At 27.4% G+C, this 15,297-nt stretch overlaps 3 protein-coding genes across 3 annotated transcripts; 2 read left to right on the top strand and 1 right to left on the bottom strand. All coding sequences in view use genetic code 6, as the record gives it.

The window, feature by feature from the left end:
* Positions 1 to 216: 216 nt before the first annotated feature.
* On the top strand, positions 217 to 6,229 carry TTHERM_00941500 (hypothetical protein; the record flags this gene model as incomplete). The annotated part of the gene is made up of 7 exons (XM_001026910.2): positions 217 to 393; positions 473 to 620; positions 1,010 to 2,016; positions 2,446 to 3,293; positions 3,352 to 4,172; positions 4,224 to 4,499; positions 4,554 to 6,229. The coding sequence occupies 7 exons, from the start codon at positions 217 to 219 to the stop codon at positions 6,227 to 6,229; spliced, it is 4,953 nt and encodes a 1,650-aa protein (XP_001026910.2).
* A 1,726-nt stretch (positions 6,230 to 7,955) lies between these two features.
* On the top strand, positions 7,956 to 12,395 carry TTHERM_00941510 (Serine/Threonine kinase domain protein; the record flags this gene model as incomplete). The annotated part of the gene is made up of 5 exons (XM_001026911.1): positions 7,956 to 10,385; positions 10,510 to 11,438; positions 11,496 to 11,847; positions 11,906 to 12,136; positions 12,201 to 12,395. The coding sequence occupies 5 exons, from the start codon at positions 7,956 to 7,958 to the stop codon at positions 12,393 to 12,395; spliced, it is 4,137 nt and encodes a 1,378-aa protein (XP_001026911.1).
* Positions 12,396 to 13,260: 865 nt separating this feature from the next.
* On the bottom strand, positions 13,261 to 15,070 carry TTHERM_00941520 (notchless-like protein; the record flags this gene model as incomplete). The annotated part of the gene is made up of 2 exons (XM_001026912.1): positions 13,261 to 13,887; positions 14,213 to 15,070. The coding sequence occupies 2 exons, from the start codon at positions 15,068 to 15,070 to the stop codon at positions 13,261 to 13,263; spliced, it is 1,485 nt and encodes a 494-aa protein (XP_001026912.1).
* Positions 15,071 to 15,297: the final 227 nt, after the last annotated feature.

Genomic DNA, 15,297 nt, shown 5'->3' on the forward strand with positions numbered 1-15,297 from the left:
CAAATAATAGATGTTATAAACTAACAACTTTCCAAAAAAAAAAAAAAATAGTGACTGAATTAAAAAAGAAAGCAATTAATTTAAAATAATTAATAGAAAATAAATTAAAGAAAGAAAGATTATCATATTAAGAAATCAGTAATAAGCAAATTAATAAATAAATAAATAATTTAGATACATACATAACAGAAATAGATAGAGGTAGAGAGCATCTAAATGTCTCAAAAAGTTTTCGAGCCTAATTATGCAATAAACGAGGGCGACTCTCCTGTAAACCTCTCGTAAGTGTCTGAGGGATCAACAGCAAGTCCTGTAAGAATATCTCCTGTTCAAAAATCCAACTAGATATCAAATATTAACTATTTATCCAACCTTAAGCATTCGCTTAACCAAGTAATTAACAAACTATTTTACTTTAATTGATAGACACACAAAGCATGCATTTTTATAAATAATTATCTTAATTATATAGTATAATAATGGAGGACGTAACGAATAATAGCAGCTTCAATACAAGCACTCCAATCCCATTCAAGAATCTGATCAAGATTAATACGAATACAACAATGATGGTAACCATAATGAAACTAATATTAGCTATTCCTAGTCAGGAACAAGAAGTAATTATTTTATTTTTTAATATTTTGAAGGCCAAATTGATATTTAAGATAAATTTGGGTATTTTAATTTAATTTGGTTGTTTGATTGCCATTTATTTGATGGAACTAGTGAGTATTTTTTATTTATGCAGAATAAATTAGCAGTTTAATTAAAGTACTAGGTTAGATTTTCCTAAATTTTAGTTAGTAGCAATCAAGAATTTTCAAATGAACATTTGAAATAATAAATTAATAAAGATATTATTTATTGTTAAACAAAAGCAAATAAAAAGTATTTTTTACTTAAAATTTTTTGAAAAGTAGAATATACAAATAACTTTATTGATATAAACTGACATTTTAAAGCTCATTCAATCTGTATTTAACTTTATCAACTAAAATGCAAACAGGTAAATAAGGTACTCTTGGAGTATTAATGAAGGGACTATCTCCAAAAGAGTTCGCAGCAATGCAAGTTTACGGAATGAATCAAAGCATGAGACAAAACAAGTCTAATACAATGGGTACGTTAGGAAGCTAGCCTACTGTTAAATCAGTAGGTTCTGTAAATATAAACAATATGTAGCAAGGTCAAACAGTTGAGCACATAGAAACATTAGATAATTAACTTTCATAAGGAGAAATAGCTATTGATTAGGATCATTATCCATAAGATTATTAAAACGTAGCTCCTTCAAAATACACATAAAGAAGTCAAGCATTGTTTGAGTATTTAGCAAAAACAGGAGATATTATGAAAAGCTAAGAACGCTTACATACTTCAACTTACGCCAAGAACTTGCTTTTGTCTGATGAAAATATGAATTAATTTGAAAAGGAAAATAAAAAGAAGGCTCATTAAAGAGTTTACAGTTCAAGAGAAATGGAAGTTATCAACCGTCTTTACTCTGAGCATGAATAAAAGTAAAAAAAAAATTCAGATTTGAAAAAGGATTATGAAGAAAAGATGCTCAAAGAGTGTACTTTCTCTCCTCGCTTGATGAGATCTCATTTTAACTCTGGCTCCAACTTCAATTTTGGAAATACCCACTCATAAGAGTCTCAATATTACTCAAAGAGAGAGCCTAACTTTTACGAGTAATCTTAAAAGATGAAAACGTTATATGAAAACCATAAAGAAATACTCAAGGATGCCAAAGAAAATGAAGAAAAGCAGTAAGTTTTAGATAAACCTAAACTCACTAAAAAAACTCAGTAAATAAGTGAGTAGGCTTTTGAGAAAAAAGGATAAAAGAGCTTAAGCGTTATAGATCGTCTTTTCTAAGAAAAAAAGGTTCCTTAACAACCTGAAGATCCTCACCCATATAAACCCACAATCTCTAACTACAAGACTAAGAATAGAAAAGTTCAAAAGATTGACGAATATCTCTATCAGGATGCCAAAAGAAGAAGAGAGGTAATTTCTTTTAATCATTTTAATAAGAAAAAAGGTTCATTTTAAAAAAGAAAAATCCCATTCCAAAAAATTTGAGAAAAAGCATGTTTTTAAATTAGTTTAAATACTGGCTTATTTATCTAATTGCTTGCTATTCAGCCATAATTATTTCATACATAATTTGAAAATTATTTGATTTTCAAAAGATTTTTTAATTGTTTTAGTAAATATTATCAGTTAAAATATGTAATAGTTTTAGGCTTTTTTTTTCAGTTAAAAAAATTAAACTGTTTAAAAGCTTACTTTAAATTTTTGTTGGGTAATTAATTTTCAATATTAAATTAAGAATAAGATTTTTTGTTCTCACTGAACGAAATATAAGAAGTCTTTTTTATTTTATTTTATTTATTGCAAAATAAAATTAATCAGCAAATTTATTAAACTTTATAGGAAGAAAAATAATCCAAGAGTGTTACTCACAGCAACTAGAAATCTATCAACTTTAACACACTTTCTACACATGGACCTTCCTAAGGATCTGCTTATAATCCTAATGCTCACAAGAAGAGTCTCTAAAAAGCTATTGCTTCAAAATTTGACAAGGAATTCTAGCAAGCAGTTGCTGACATGGCATTTACGAAGGATCCCAACAGAAAATCTATGCCTGAAACTATTTCTTATTTGGAAGCCATTGAAATTTTGCAAAATTTGAAATTTATCAACCAAAAGAGCTTTGAAGAAAATTAAATTATTGCAACTTAAGTATAGCGTGTTTGGAATTAATTGTCAGGAAGATAGAATAAGTCTAGAGTTTTGGTGAGAAACCTAGAAGTTTTCTTGTTTGCCGTTTAAAATATCAGAGCTGACTCAGAAATGATACCTTATGTTACTGAGGAGTAGCTTTAATAAGAAGGCTAACAGAATACTTTACATCATAAATCATAGCACTTGAATCCAGATGACTCTTCTCCTCGCAGTCACTTTAACTCCCAGCAACAAAGTTAGAGTTAAGATAATATGGAGAGAATCAATTAGAAAATTGCAGAAAGAGCTGAGATGATTAATTCAAAGCTCAGCGAGTCTAAGAAATGTGCAGTAGGTTTCTTCGATAAAAATGATAACTTATACTATATAGATGAGTAAGTAAACTAGATTCACAAGCAATTTAAGGATATTAATGACAATCGTCTAACTGCAGAAAAAGGTGCTAGAAGAACTTCTAAAAACAATGAAGTCAATAATCACACCTATGCACCAGAAATCTCTGAAACATCTCGTCGTTTGGCCTTAGAAAGAAGGTATTTTAATTGTTAATTTTTGCTCAATTTGTATTTATAATAAATTTAAAATATTTAGAGAAAGAGTTGTTGATGACTTAAAGAATAATCCAGGATTCGTTGGAGCTCTTGATATCAATGAAATTTTGAGTTACTAATAGCAACTAACAAGATTTTAAAACTTAGAATTGAAATAGAAGCTTGATGATGAAAAAATGAATGAATGCACCTTCCATCCTTAAACAAAAGATTTCAGTAAGGTACAGAAGTATTTTTCACCTAGAAACAACAATAATGGAACTAATTTCGAAGAAGAAATGCAAGGAAAAGTACCAAGTGAAAGAAAGTAAGCTACATCAACCAAGCCATTAGGAGTGCACAGAACACTAGAACTTTACTCTCTTGCTAAGCCTTAGAACTAGAGAAGAGATAGAGATAAAGGAGATATTGAGTATGAAAAAGAGTGTGATGAATGTACATTCTCTCCTGATATTTCTCATATCAAGCTTACTAACTTTAATTCGACTATTAATGGAAGCCAGTACAACTCCTACAACAGCCCTAACAAAAGCAAATAACTAAGCAATTTACAACAAAAAGGTATTTAGAAGAGTATCGATCGTATGAAAACTGGTCGCTTAAATACCAAAGTTAATGAGTAAATTCAAAGCTCAGGCACAACTTTATCTAACAAATAGCGTCAATCAATTGAGAAGTTTGTTAATATTTCCTTACAAAGTGAGAAGCACACTCATGAGCGCCCTCAGGGAAGATTCATCTCAACTAACTCCCACCATAATCACAGTAACAGCGGGCAACACAGAGTAGTTTCATCTTCTCCTAAGCCTAATATGTTCTCTCCTTAAGAAACTCAAGAATACACTCACTAAAATAACATAGGTAAATCATTAAATAAAAGTATATTAAATAATTAAAATATTTATTTTATAGATCCATAGGAACACGTAGATACTGCTCGTAGTGGTAAATCTCAACCTAATTAGGCAGAAACTCAAGATGTGACTGAATACTTCTTGAAGTAGCCTTAGCAGTAATCTTAATAGGATAAAGAAAAATCTCTACCTGTAACTTCAAAAACTATGGAAGAAGACAGAGTACCTTTGCTGTTTGTTGACGTAAACATTGAAGATGGTAAAACTGCCAGAATTATTGTTTACGAAGGTGAAAAATCTGAAGATCTTGCTAATAAGTTTGCATAAGAACACAGTAAATTTTTATTAATTCAATAACATAATTAAAAAGATGATTTCTTTAAAAAAGATCTTGATTCAGTTATGACAGGAAGACTTAAGGATTTGTTAGATTAACAAATTAACAGCTTATTAACTAAGATTGATGAAGAAGTTGGAAGCGATAGAGAAGAAGAAGAGGAGGAAAGTGGAGAAGACGAACAAGGTAACTACATTCATAGAAGAAGACATAAAAAATAGAAAATGATTGACCATCATATTAACGAAGAAGAACAACACCAAACTAGCCAACAAGTAGTGCACCATGAAGAAGAAACTCCTTCAAATAATTAAAACATAATTTACACAGAAGATAACTTTGATTATATGAGCAGCTAAAATCGCTTGAATAATCCTAATTTCCACAACCAAGTTTAGAATTCAGATCCAAATATTAAGTCAAATCAAATGATTACTCATCCTGATGAGCATGTTAAAGAAGAGGTTCATGAGTAAGACGAAGACGATGAAGAAGAGTAAAATAAAGTTAAGAGAACAGCTGCAGGAAACTAAAACGAACATCCTTAAGAACATGAGCATTAGAAAAATGCTTAGGATATCATGGAAATGCACATGAAAGCTTTAGCTTAGACTTTCAAAAACTATTCTGAAAACGAAGACAAATAGAAGTAGTTATTGAGTGAAGACAATCACACCTAACTTACCTCTTCCTAACAATAGAAAAAGCTTACTTAAAAAGAAATCGAAGAAATGCATATGAAAGCTTTGGCTACAACATATAAAAATTACTCTGAGAGTGAAGAAAAGCAATCCTAATTGCCAACCAATAGCTAGAAAGTGACTCTCTAAGATATGGAAAATCTTCATATGAAAGCCCTAGCCGCAACCTTCTAAAACTATTCAAATGATCCCAATAAGCTAAACTAATTACCTCCCTCTGAGTTCTCTAACTCAAGCTCAAAGAAGGTGTTCGAATACGAGTAACATTCACCTTTACAAAACACACAAACATAAGGTGGACTTTACTCCTATTAAAATTAACCTTAAATTTCTAATAACTCCTATGCAGGTAGCACTTACAAGCCAGAAACCACTAATGCAAACAGTAACAGTTATAGTAATTAGCTTAATGTGCAAGATATTATGAATAATCATATGAAGGCTTTGTCAACAACATATTAAAATTATTCTGAAAACCCTGATAAATTTAATTATAATTAATCCTCATAGCCATCATCATCTTCATATTTGCCCTCAAGCACAAACTACGGATAAGCTTCAAATAGTCCTTACAACAAATATACTTCTCCAGTAGGTTAATCTAATTTTGCCACTGCTTACACAAACCCCACTACTTAAGTAAACTATGGTTCCTCATCATATAATGCTCTTGGAACTTCAGCATCACCAACTGGCACCACCTACAATGCATATTCTATTCCAACAACCAATACCTATAGCACAAATACTTATGGAACTACAAATACAGGTACTTATGGAACATCTAACGCAAATACATATGGAACATCAAATGCAAATACATATGGAACATCAAACAACAGCACATACGGAGTTACTAATACTAACAACTATGGATTATCTAACAGTAATACTTATGGTACTGCTAATAATACCTATGGAACTACTAATACCTATGGAGCTACTGCATCTAACCCTTATAGTTCTTCAACAACATATACAACTCCTTCAACCTTTAACTACAATCCCACTACATTTAAATATTGAATAAAAAATTATATTAATAGATATTTGACTTGTATAGTTTTAATTAGATATAACTTAAATGTTTATCATTAAATCAAATAAATTTATATTGCAAAATTTGTTTTTACCTATAAAAAATATATCTTATCCATTAAAATAAATTACCTAATTAAGTAAAAATAAAATACTCAAAATCCTCACAAACTAATCCCAAAAAATAATTTTTTTTTTGCTATCTTTCTTTAAAAGATCTAAAATTAAAACATAAATTATGAAGAAAATTACAAATTTTTAAATAATTTTTTTTATATTATAATATTATAATAGCTTTATAAAAGAAATATTTATAAAAAGAAAATTAAAATTAATGAATTCATTTTATAAATTGATTATCATTAATTTTCTATATTCAAAAAAAACATAAACTTATTTTAACTAATTATTATTAAGGAAAGGTCTTTATAAATACAAATTTGTTATAATAATGTTAGCATTTATATATTATCCAAAAATATATACTTGAAAAAAATCTAAAAAAATATATCTACTCTTTTTCAAGTAATAGATTTTGAAATTAATTTGACTTTGGTGAAATTTCTCATGCAAAAAAGTATGTTTTGTTAAAAAAACAGAGTAAATTCTTTAAGTAATAAATAAATAACCTAAGTTTCAAATTAATTTCAGTAGATTTATTTACTTAAAGTCTTGAATAAAAAATACTAGAATATAAGTAAGTAAGTATAAAGTAAATAAAAACTTTCAATCTAGAAAAATTTAAATGAAGTTAAAAACTTTTTTATATTTTTTGAAATAGTTTTTTAAAGAAATAAAAGACAGTAGTTTTTCTTTAAAATTTTCTAAATCTTTTCAAAATTACTGGTTTTTATTATGATAGAAAATAAGTAGTATTTTTATAGCGTATCTATTTTGTAAATTGAAAAGAAAAATAGCTTATCATATTTTTTACAATTTTTTAAGTAATTTAAAGCTTTTTAAAGAGTTTAATATTTAATTCAACAACAACAAATTAATAATAGAATTAGTGTAAACTTTATTTTTCATTTTAATAGAATTTTATCTGATATTACTTTGAGTTGTTTTGTGCAAATTATTTGATTTGAGGATAACAGAAATGATAAAATTTAATTCAAGGAAACAACTAAAGATTTATTTACTAAAATAATTCATTTATTGTATAATATAATAAATGCGAATAATTAAAGCAATAAAGTGAATGATAGTTATGATATAATAAAGACAACTCTTTGATTGGGATAAATAAATATGCATTCATAAATATCTCATGTAATAAATTTAAAATCAGTAATAAAATTTTTTAGTTAAGGGCAATTAATTAATTAATAAATTAATAAGATAATAAATTACTTAAGTTTCTTATATTCACTCTAGATTTCTCAACATCAAAAATAAATCAAAAATTTTAAATTATTCTGCTTAAAATAAAGGTTAATAAACAAATAGTAAATTAATAGGTTATTAAGCTGTGAAAGCTCCATTATAGATAGTTTTCTTTTAAAAACGCATAATTAATTTTACAATTCTAAGTGCATCCCAAAAATAATTTTAGATTTAGTTCACCTTTTCAGTCATAATATTTTTGAATTGATAGAGCTATTGAAACTTAGAGAAAAATTTTAAGCTAAGAATAAATAGATCATTTAAATTAAAGCAACATCTTCAAATCATTTGAGATTATTTCTTAAAATTTAATTACCCTGATTAGAATATGCAGCCTTCAAATAATTTAACTTACGTGCCTTATTATTAGCCACTTTCATCACCTAAATTACCTTTCTAGCAAGGCTAATTACAATAAACTCATTAGTTCAACCTTTCTAAACCCACAAATACTTTAAGTGGATAAACAAGTATAGGACAAACCGTTTTTACTTCTACAACGAACGTTACAACAGTGTTTCCTACTGTTAATACTTTAAACTACAGCAACATGCCTTTTTAAAACTCAAATGCACTTATTCATTAGAAAACAGGAAATATTACATCCAGTTCTGCAGGCAATACAAATTACTTAAAATCCCCAATATTAAATTCAGCATAAATAACAGCTACAAGTAGTACAGCAGGCAGTTTATAAAATAGTAACTTAGTTAATTCAATAGCTTTTAATGAATTTCAAAATAATTAGAATATCTAAGCTTAAAATTAAATGCTGAATTCTAGAAATACAAGAAGTCCAACTTCAAAAGGAGCAGGGCCTCTTCCTGCACTAAGATCTAGTAGCAGTAAACACTCAAATGAAATATAAAATGATAAGTAATTCGATATAAAAGCATATATTAATAAGCAATCGTTTGCAGGTAGTGCAACTTTTGACTCTAAGCCTATCTTTTTCAGCTCATTAACTAATTCTTTTCAGCCACCAAGTATTAATAACATACCAACTAGCTCTAATAATATTACTACTACTACTAATATTCAAAAATAAAATAACTAAAATAATAACTTCGAAATATAAATCATCAATAGAAATGGCTTTTTTGAGGTTAATTGTGAATCTATTCATCAGTAATCTTAAGAAATTTTGAGTAAATTAAAGAATAAATAGCTTAGTCTTTAAACTGTAAAACAATTAATATCTGAAGTGAAAAGCTTAGAAACAAAATATTCTGAACTATACAATAAGTTATGTTCCAATTATGAAGAGGTGCTTATGGGTAAATAGATTCCTTAGAATAAATTAACACCTACTTTAGGAGATATCCCTTAAGCATCTAATAATAATATTTAGGTTGAAATTGAGCAGAGTCCAAGTATAACAATTACTCCCATTGAAACTGAAAACAAAATTTTAAAAATCAACAAAATTCCATAAAACCTAAAATTTTTAGGAGAATATGACCCAACCATAACGCAACCTCATACTACAACAGCCGCTTTTACTCTTAAAGAAGATAAGAAGATTCCTGTAATAAAAAGCAGTAATGATGTAGCAATAGTCTTAAACGAGATTAAATGTGATTCGAGGATTTAAACAACTGGAAATTATGAAAAAATTTTTAAAACTGAAACAGATGAAGATCCTAGCGATTAGTATACCAAAGAAGAAATTAAGCAAAGATTTTTAGCAATAAATGACAATGATACGCCTTAACTTCTCGGCATACCAGGTGATGGGAAAAAAAAAATTTCTAATTCACCTAAAAAATATTCCTTTGATGTTTCAAATTTCCCCAACGATTACTAATCTTCAGACGAGATAGAACGCCTAATTCAGCAATATAGACAAAATGGTATGAGTAAAAGTGCTAACCACGAAGAATAAAAATAAAATTAAGGAAATGAAGGATAAAAAAAGCCAAATACTAGAGGCAATTCTGCATCATATATTAAATAAGAAAGTTCTGAGGTTTAGGAAGAAAATTAAGATAGTAAAAATACTTTAAAAGTTGTTTAGAATCAATAAGAAAAACGTAAATTATCAGATATAGAAGAAACTAGTAGAGATAATACAGCCAAAAAGGAAACAGTCACTAAAGTTGAATCCGAAAAATAATAATCCTAAGAAACTTAGTAATAAATATCCTCTACAACTGCAACTGCGGGAAGCTCCTCTCCTGGAACAAATAAAAGTTCTAAAAAAAGCACTACTTAGGATTTGCTAGAAAGGGTAAATAATGTCTTATAAAGAAGTGATTTGTTTTTGATGAAGCATTCTGATAAAAAACTGAAAAAAGGACAAAGCAAAAACTTCAACAATGTTACTGCAGATGATGCAGCTACTTCTATATAAAAATTAGATTAGTAACAAATGCAAAAAGAGTATGATTAAAGCAGTGAAATAAAAGCAATCATGGATTAAATTAAAAGAAAATCTGATTATGCTTTGAATGATAACGCTTAGACAGGCAATTAAGAAAAAGAAGTTAGATAAAATCTTATAATCAAGTTTTCTGAATAGAGTCCTAAAAATTAGGATAATGTTTTGAATTCAAACAAAAATAGAGAAAATCGTTCTATTAGTGATTATAGTGCAGAAAAGAAAAAGGAACAGACAAGAACGAGTATTTAAAATTTAGCTGAATTAATCAAAAAGAGTGCTGAAAATACCCCTTAATCAAATCAAGCAGTTCATGGAAGTGCAGTTAATTCTGAATAAAATAATTTAAACTCACCACAAACTGTTACTTCTTGTCAAGTAAAATTTAAAATATATTTTTTTTTAATTTAAAAATGATTCAATAAAAAATTTTAATTTCATTAAAAATACAATATAATAAATGAAGAAATTCAACAGTAAATATTTTTTAATTTAATTTAAGCCAATTTCTCATGAAGCAAATTAAGGAAAGAGTACATTTTCTAAATTTGTCCATTATACTTAAAATGCTACTTAATTTGGTAGTTTTGCTTTTTCTTCTCCTAAGAATACTCTAGGGATAAATGAACTTTTGAATAAATATTCAAGTAGTGTAAATAACTCTCCAAAGACGACTGTTTTATAAGATAAAGTTGATGTTGTTGCTGAAGATAATTTAAATTAAGAACAGGTGTCATCTAACTAAAATTCTAAAGTTCCATCACTTGTTTAAAGCCCATAAGTTTTAATTTCTTTTGTTAGCTAAGCTTCACCAGCAATAAATCTTAGTGAATCTGCAGCAAGCTGTAAAAAAGAAGAAAAAGTAGAAAGTGCAATCAATTCATAAAAAAATTCTTAACTAAAATCTCAATTAAGCGACTCATAATCACCTGCTGTCAATATCCATGATTCAGAAAAGACAACAGCCTTCTCCCCTAGAAATTTTTAAACTCATAACAATACTACAACTTAAAAAACAGCCTAAACAGAATAAATTTAAATTTAAGATAAGGGAACTAGCTCTCAACAATTAGAAATAAAATAGGAAAATTTGAGTAGTTTTGCTAGAAATATAGGACAAAGTGGAGTTTTTTCACCCTCTTCATTTTCCTCAAACAAATCTGTAGCTGTTTAAATAATAGCAAATAATACGGAGGCGACATAAAATCAAGAAGAGCAACCAACGATTCATCCATTTTTAAAACAAGCAGTTTCTTAAGAACCTTAATCTGAAAAATAAAACCACGAAAATATTAAAAAAGAATTATAAGAATCTCAAAATATTCAAGTAGAGTTATATGAAGAAATAGATCCTTTTACATATTCGATTGAAAACTTTAAAGTTGGAAAAAAACTAGGGCATGGTAAATTTGCAGACGTATATGTGGCAGTGTAATAAATAAATAAGTTAAAATAATAAATTAATTTTTATTTTAAAAAAATAATTAGTGATAAGCACACTGGATTCAGAGTTGCATTAAAACAAATTAGAAAGGAGACAATTAAGGAATTTAATCTTTACTAAGATATTTTAAATGAAATTAAAGTTCAAGGAATTTTATCACATCCTAACATAATCAAACTCTATGGGTTCTTTATAGACAATGATAGTATCTATTTGATCTAGGAACTAGCTATAGGAAAAGAACTATTTACAGAGTTGAAATCAACTATTTATAAAAAATTCACTGAAAATATAACTGCATTCTATGTAAGATAAGTGATTGAAGCCTTGATTTACATGCACTCTAAAAATGTGGTCCACAGAGATCTCAAACCTGAAAATATTATGGTTCATAACGTACATATAACAAAAATAATGAATTAGATTATAATTTTACTAAAAAAAATAATTTTAGGGTTTATTAAAGATATGTGATTTTGGGTATGCTGCAATTGTTTAAAAGAATAAAATGAGAAGCACATTTTGTGGCACTCTTGATTATGTCAGCCCAGAAATGGTACAAGGTAAATCCTATGATTTCTCAGTAGATGTTTGGAGTGTAGGAATTTTGACTTATGAGCTCCTAATTGGCCATGCTCCTTTTGCAGCCAAAAGTCATGATGCCACATTTGATTAGATTCTTAATGTAAAATTTAATTTAAAAAATCAAAAATTTTTAAATTAAATAAATAAATAAATATTTTAAATAGGGTGAACTGAGATTCTCTGGTCCTATTTCATTTGAAGCAGGTGACTTCATCTCTAGAATATTAGAAAGAGAGCCAAACAGTAGAATGAATCTAACATAAGCTCTTTAACATCCATTTATATAAAATGAATACATAAGGCGTCTTCAAAGCGAAAAAGGAGGAGAAATTGACTTCGCTGATTTTAACAAATTATGATAAATAGTTTAAATTATTAAATTAAATAAATATAAATAAATAATAATCATTAAATAAATAAATAAACAAATAAAAATTTAGTAGATTTACTATGTAGTATATAAAATATATATTTATTAGTTAATAACAAAATAGTAATTCATCTTAATTCCTATTAATTATCTATTTGATAATGTAAAAATTCTAAAGTATTGATATCTAAAAATACTAATAAATATTTAATTCAATAATTTATTTAGTAAATGTCCTTGACAGTACAAAAAATTTTGTTGAATTTAAATTGATTTATTAAAAAATATAATTTTGAATTTAAGTAAATTATCTATGAATGTCTTTTTTTAGAAGATTTGTTTTAATTTCATAGATTTTTTGACTAAATTCAAATTAATTTAATATTAAATTATATAAGCCTCCTTATCAAGTTTATAACCAAAAAGAAAAGTGTTTTTTAAATAATAATTTTCAAAATTCTACTATGAAATATATCGAAAGGAATTTTTAGAAAATTTTTTACATACTTTGAAAAAGGTTTAATTTATTCTTATTTTATTTTAAAAAATATCTTATTAAAATTATTTAAATTAGAAACAATATATTTGGATTAACAAGAAGTAAGGAAGTTTGCAATTTTTTGTAAAAATATATGAGTAATTAGTTAATTACATAATATAATTATAATAAGAGGTAAGAATAAAGAATACTTGAATGGTTATTAGAATTTTTTTAAGCTTCTATAAATAATAAAATCCTTAATTTTTTATATAATTTATTTGGCTATTAAGCTAATTATTGGCTTAAAATCCTTAGTCCATCTATTTATTTATGTATTTAAATGTTTATTTTAATTTATTTTATTTTTTTGAAATCAATTCTTCCATATTTTTAATAATTTATCTTTTCCACCTGAACAAACCTTAAGACCATCAGGACTCCAATCTACTCCGTATACTTCGTCAGCATGTCCCGGCAAGTCAAACATTAACTTTTTAGTTTTTATATCCCAAACTTTCATAGTAGAATCTTTAGAACCACTAACAAAAAGTCTATTATCAGGAGACCATGCGATTTGATAAACACTAGCAACATGTCCTCTAAAACTAGCAATATAAGCTCCATTAAAACCATCCCATAATTTTAAATTTTTATCAAAGGAAGCTGAAATAAAATATCTTCCGTCAGGAGAGAATTAGACATGATTGACAGGCTTTGTGTGTCCAGTTAATCTGATAATAGGTTTTCTGGAATCAACGGGATCCCACATGTATAAAGTGTTGTCATCAGAACCTGAAACTAATCTTTCATTCTTTGAGCCCTTTAGCTTTGTGTATTTTTCCAATGCTTTTTTTTATTGATCTTCTGGATTTTCTAATATTTCACCTTTTTCATCAAAATATCCAGTTCTCAAGGCATGCTCAGTGCTTAAGCAGATAGTATTAACCCAGTGAGCGTGTCCTTTTAATTCTTTTTCCATACTTCCATCCTTTTTCCAAACCTATGATTATATAAATATATAAATTAATTTCATTATTGGCAAAACACTAAAATATAAAAATAATTCAATAGTTAGCTCAAAAAGCTCTACTTTAACATTTATTTTCAAATGCTTTGGTAAATTAGTATTTTTTTTGCAAAGGAATTATCAAGTAAACAAAAAAACTGGAGAGAAATTTATATAAATATCCTTTAGATAATTTGATTATCATCCTAGTCATTATTTAAAATAAGACATTGCTCAAAAATATTTTTGCTTAGAAGTATTTTCCGAAATGCTTAACTACTGAATATGGTTTAATTTGAAATATTTTTATTTTATTTACCTTTATAGTTGTATCTTCACTTGAACTGTAAATTAAACCTTGTCCTCCCCATAAAACTTTAGTTATACTCTTAGAATGTCCACCAAAGCAAATGCAACATTATTAAGATCTTGAGCTCCAAATTCTGATTGAGGCATCCTTGGAAGCACTTGCAAATAATTCGCAATCTTTATTCATGTGGAGAGGCTCCCATGAGATAGATGTAATCCACTTGTTGTGTCCCTTCATTGTAAGGCCAATTTACTTTCCAGTTTCTGGATCCCAAAGACAAATATCACCATTCATATCTCCTGATGCTAACATTTTGCCATTTGGACTCCATTAGATAACTAAAACCCAATTTCTGTGACCACCTTTACCTGTTTCTTTGGGGAGTTCTGTATTTACATCCCAAAAACGAACAGTTGTATCACCTGAGCCACTAGCTAAATTTTATCCATCTGGAGAAAATTATACGGAAAGAACACTATCTGTGTGACCTGGTAAAGAACTTGATTAACGAGTTATGGGACGAACAAAGAAAAGTGATTAAGGATGGAAAGTAATATCAAGAGTAACTTCTGTGGAAAAATTTTTCATCTTTTTAGCGAAATCATCGATACTAGTCTTGATTTCATGAGTGCCATAAAAGAAAGTGTATAATTTTTCTTCATCATTTTGCAAAATTTCATTAATCATTGCCTCTAATTCCTTTGCTTTGGTGGTGAGGGGAACTTAGAGAATGTTATCAACTTTCTCTCCCTCTGCATTTTTAAATTGAATATATATTTTTTTTTCAGCATCATCTATTTCATTCTTTTTCTCCTGTTAAATCCCATCTGGATTAGATTCTGTTTTGAGCTTCTTAGTTGGATCCATTTTTGCTAATTTATGTATTCTACTAACACCTTGCTAAATATTATTTCTTAATAAATTAAATTAAATTAATTCTTCAAAATTAATTAATCAGTCATCAAATCTATTCCTATCAAAATTTAATTTGGTTATCACTAAAATAAATAGGAGTTAATTTTGATCTTATCATTTATAACTTAAAAGCTCTATCATTATAATGTTTCCTTTGCTCAATATACCTCTACTAAATG

Source organism: Tetrahymena thermophila, assembly GCF_000189635.1.
Source record: "Tetrahymena thermophila SB210 genomic scaffold scf_8253930, whole genome shotgun sequence".
Classification (NCBI taxonomy): domain Eukaryota; phylum Ciliophora; class Oligohymenophorea; order Hymenostomatida; family Tetrahymenidae; genus Tetrahymena; species Tetrahymena thermophila.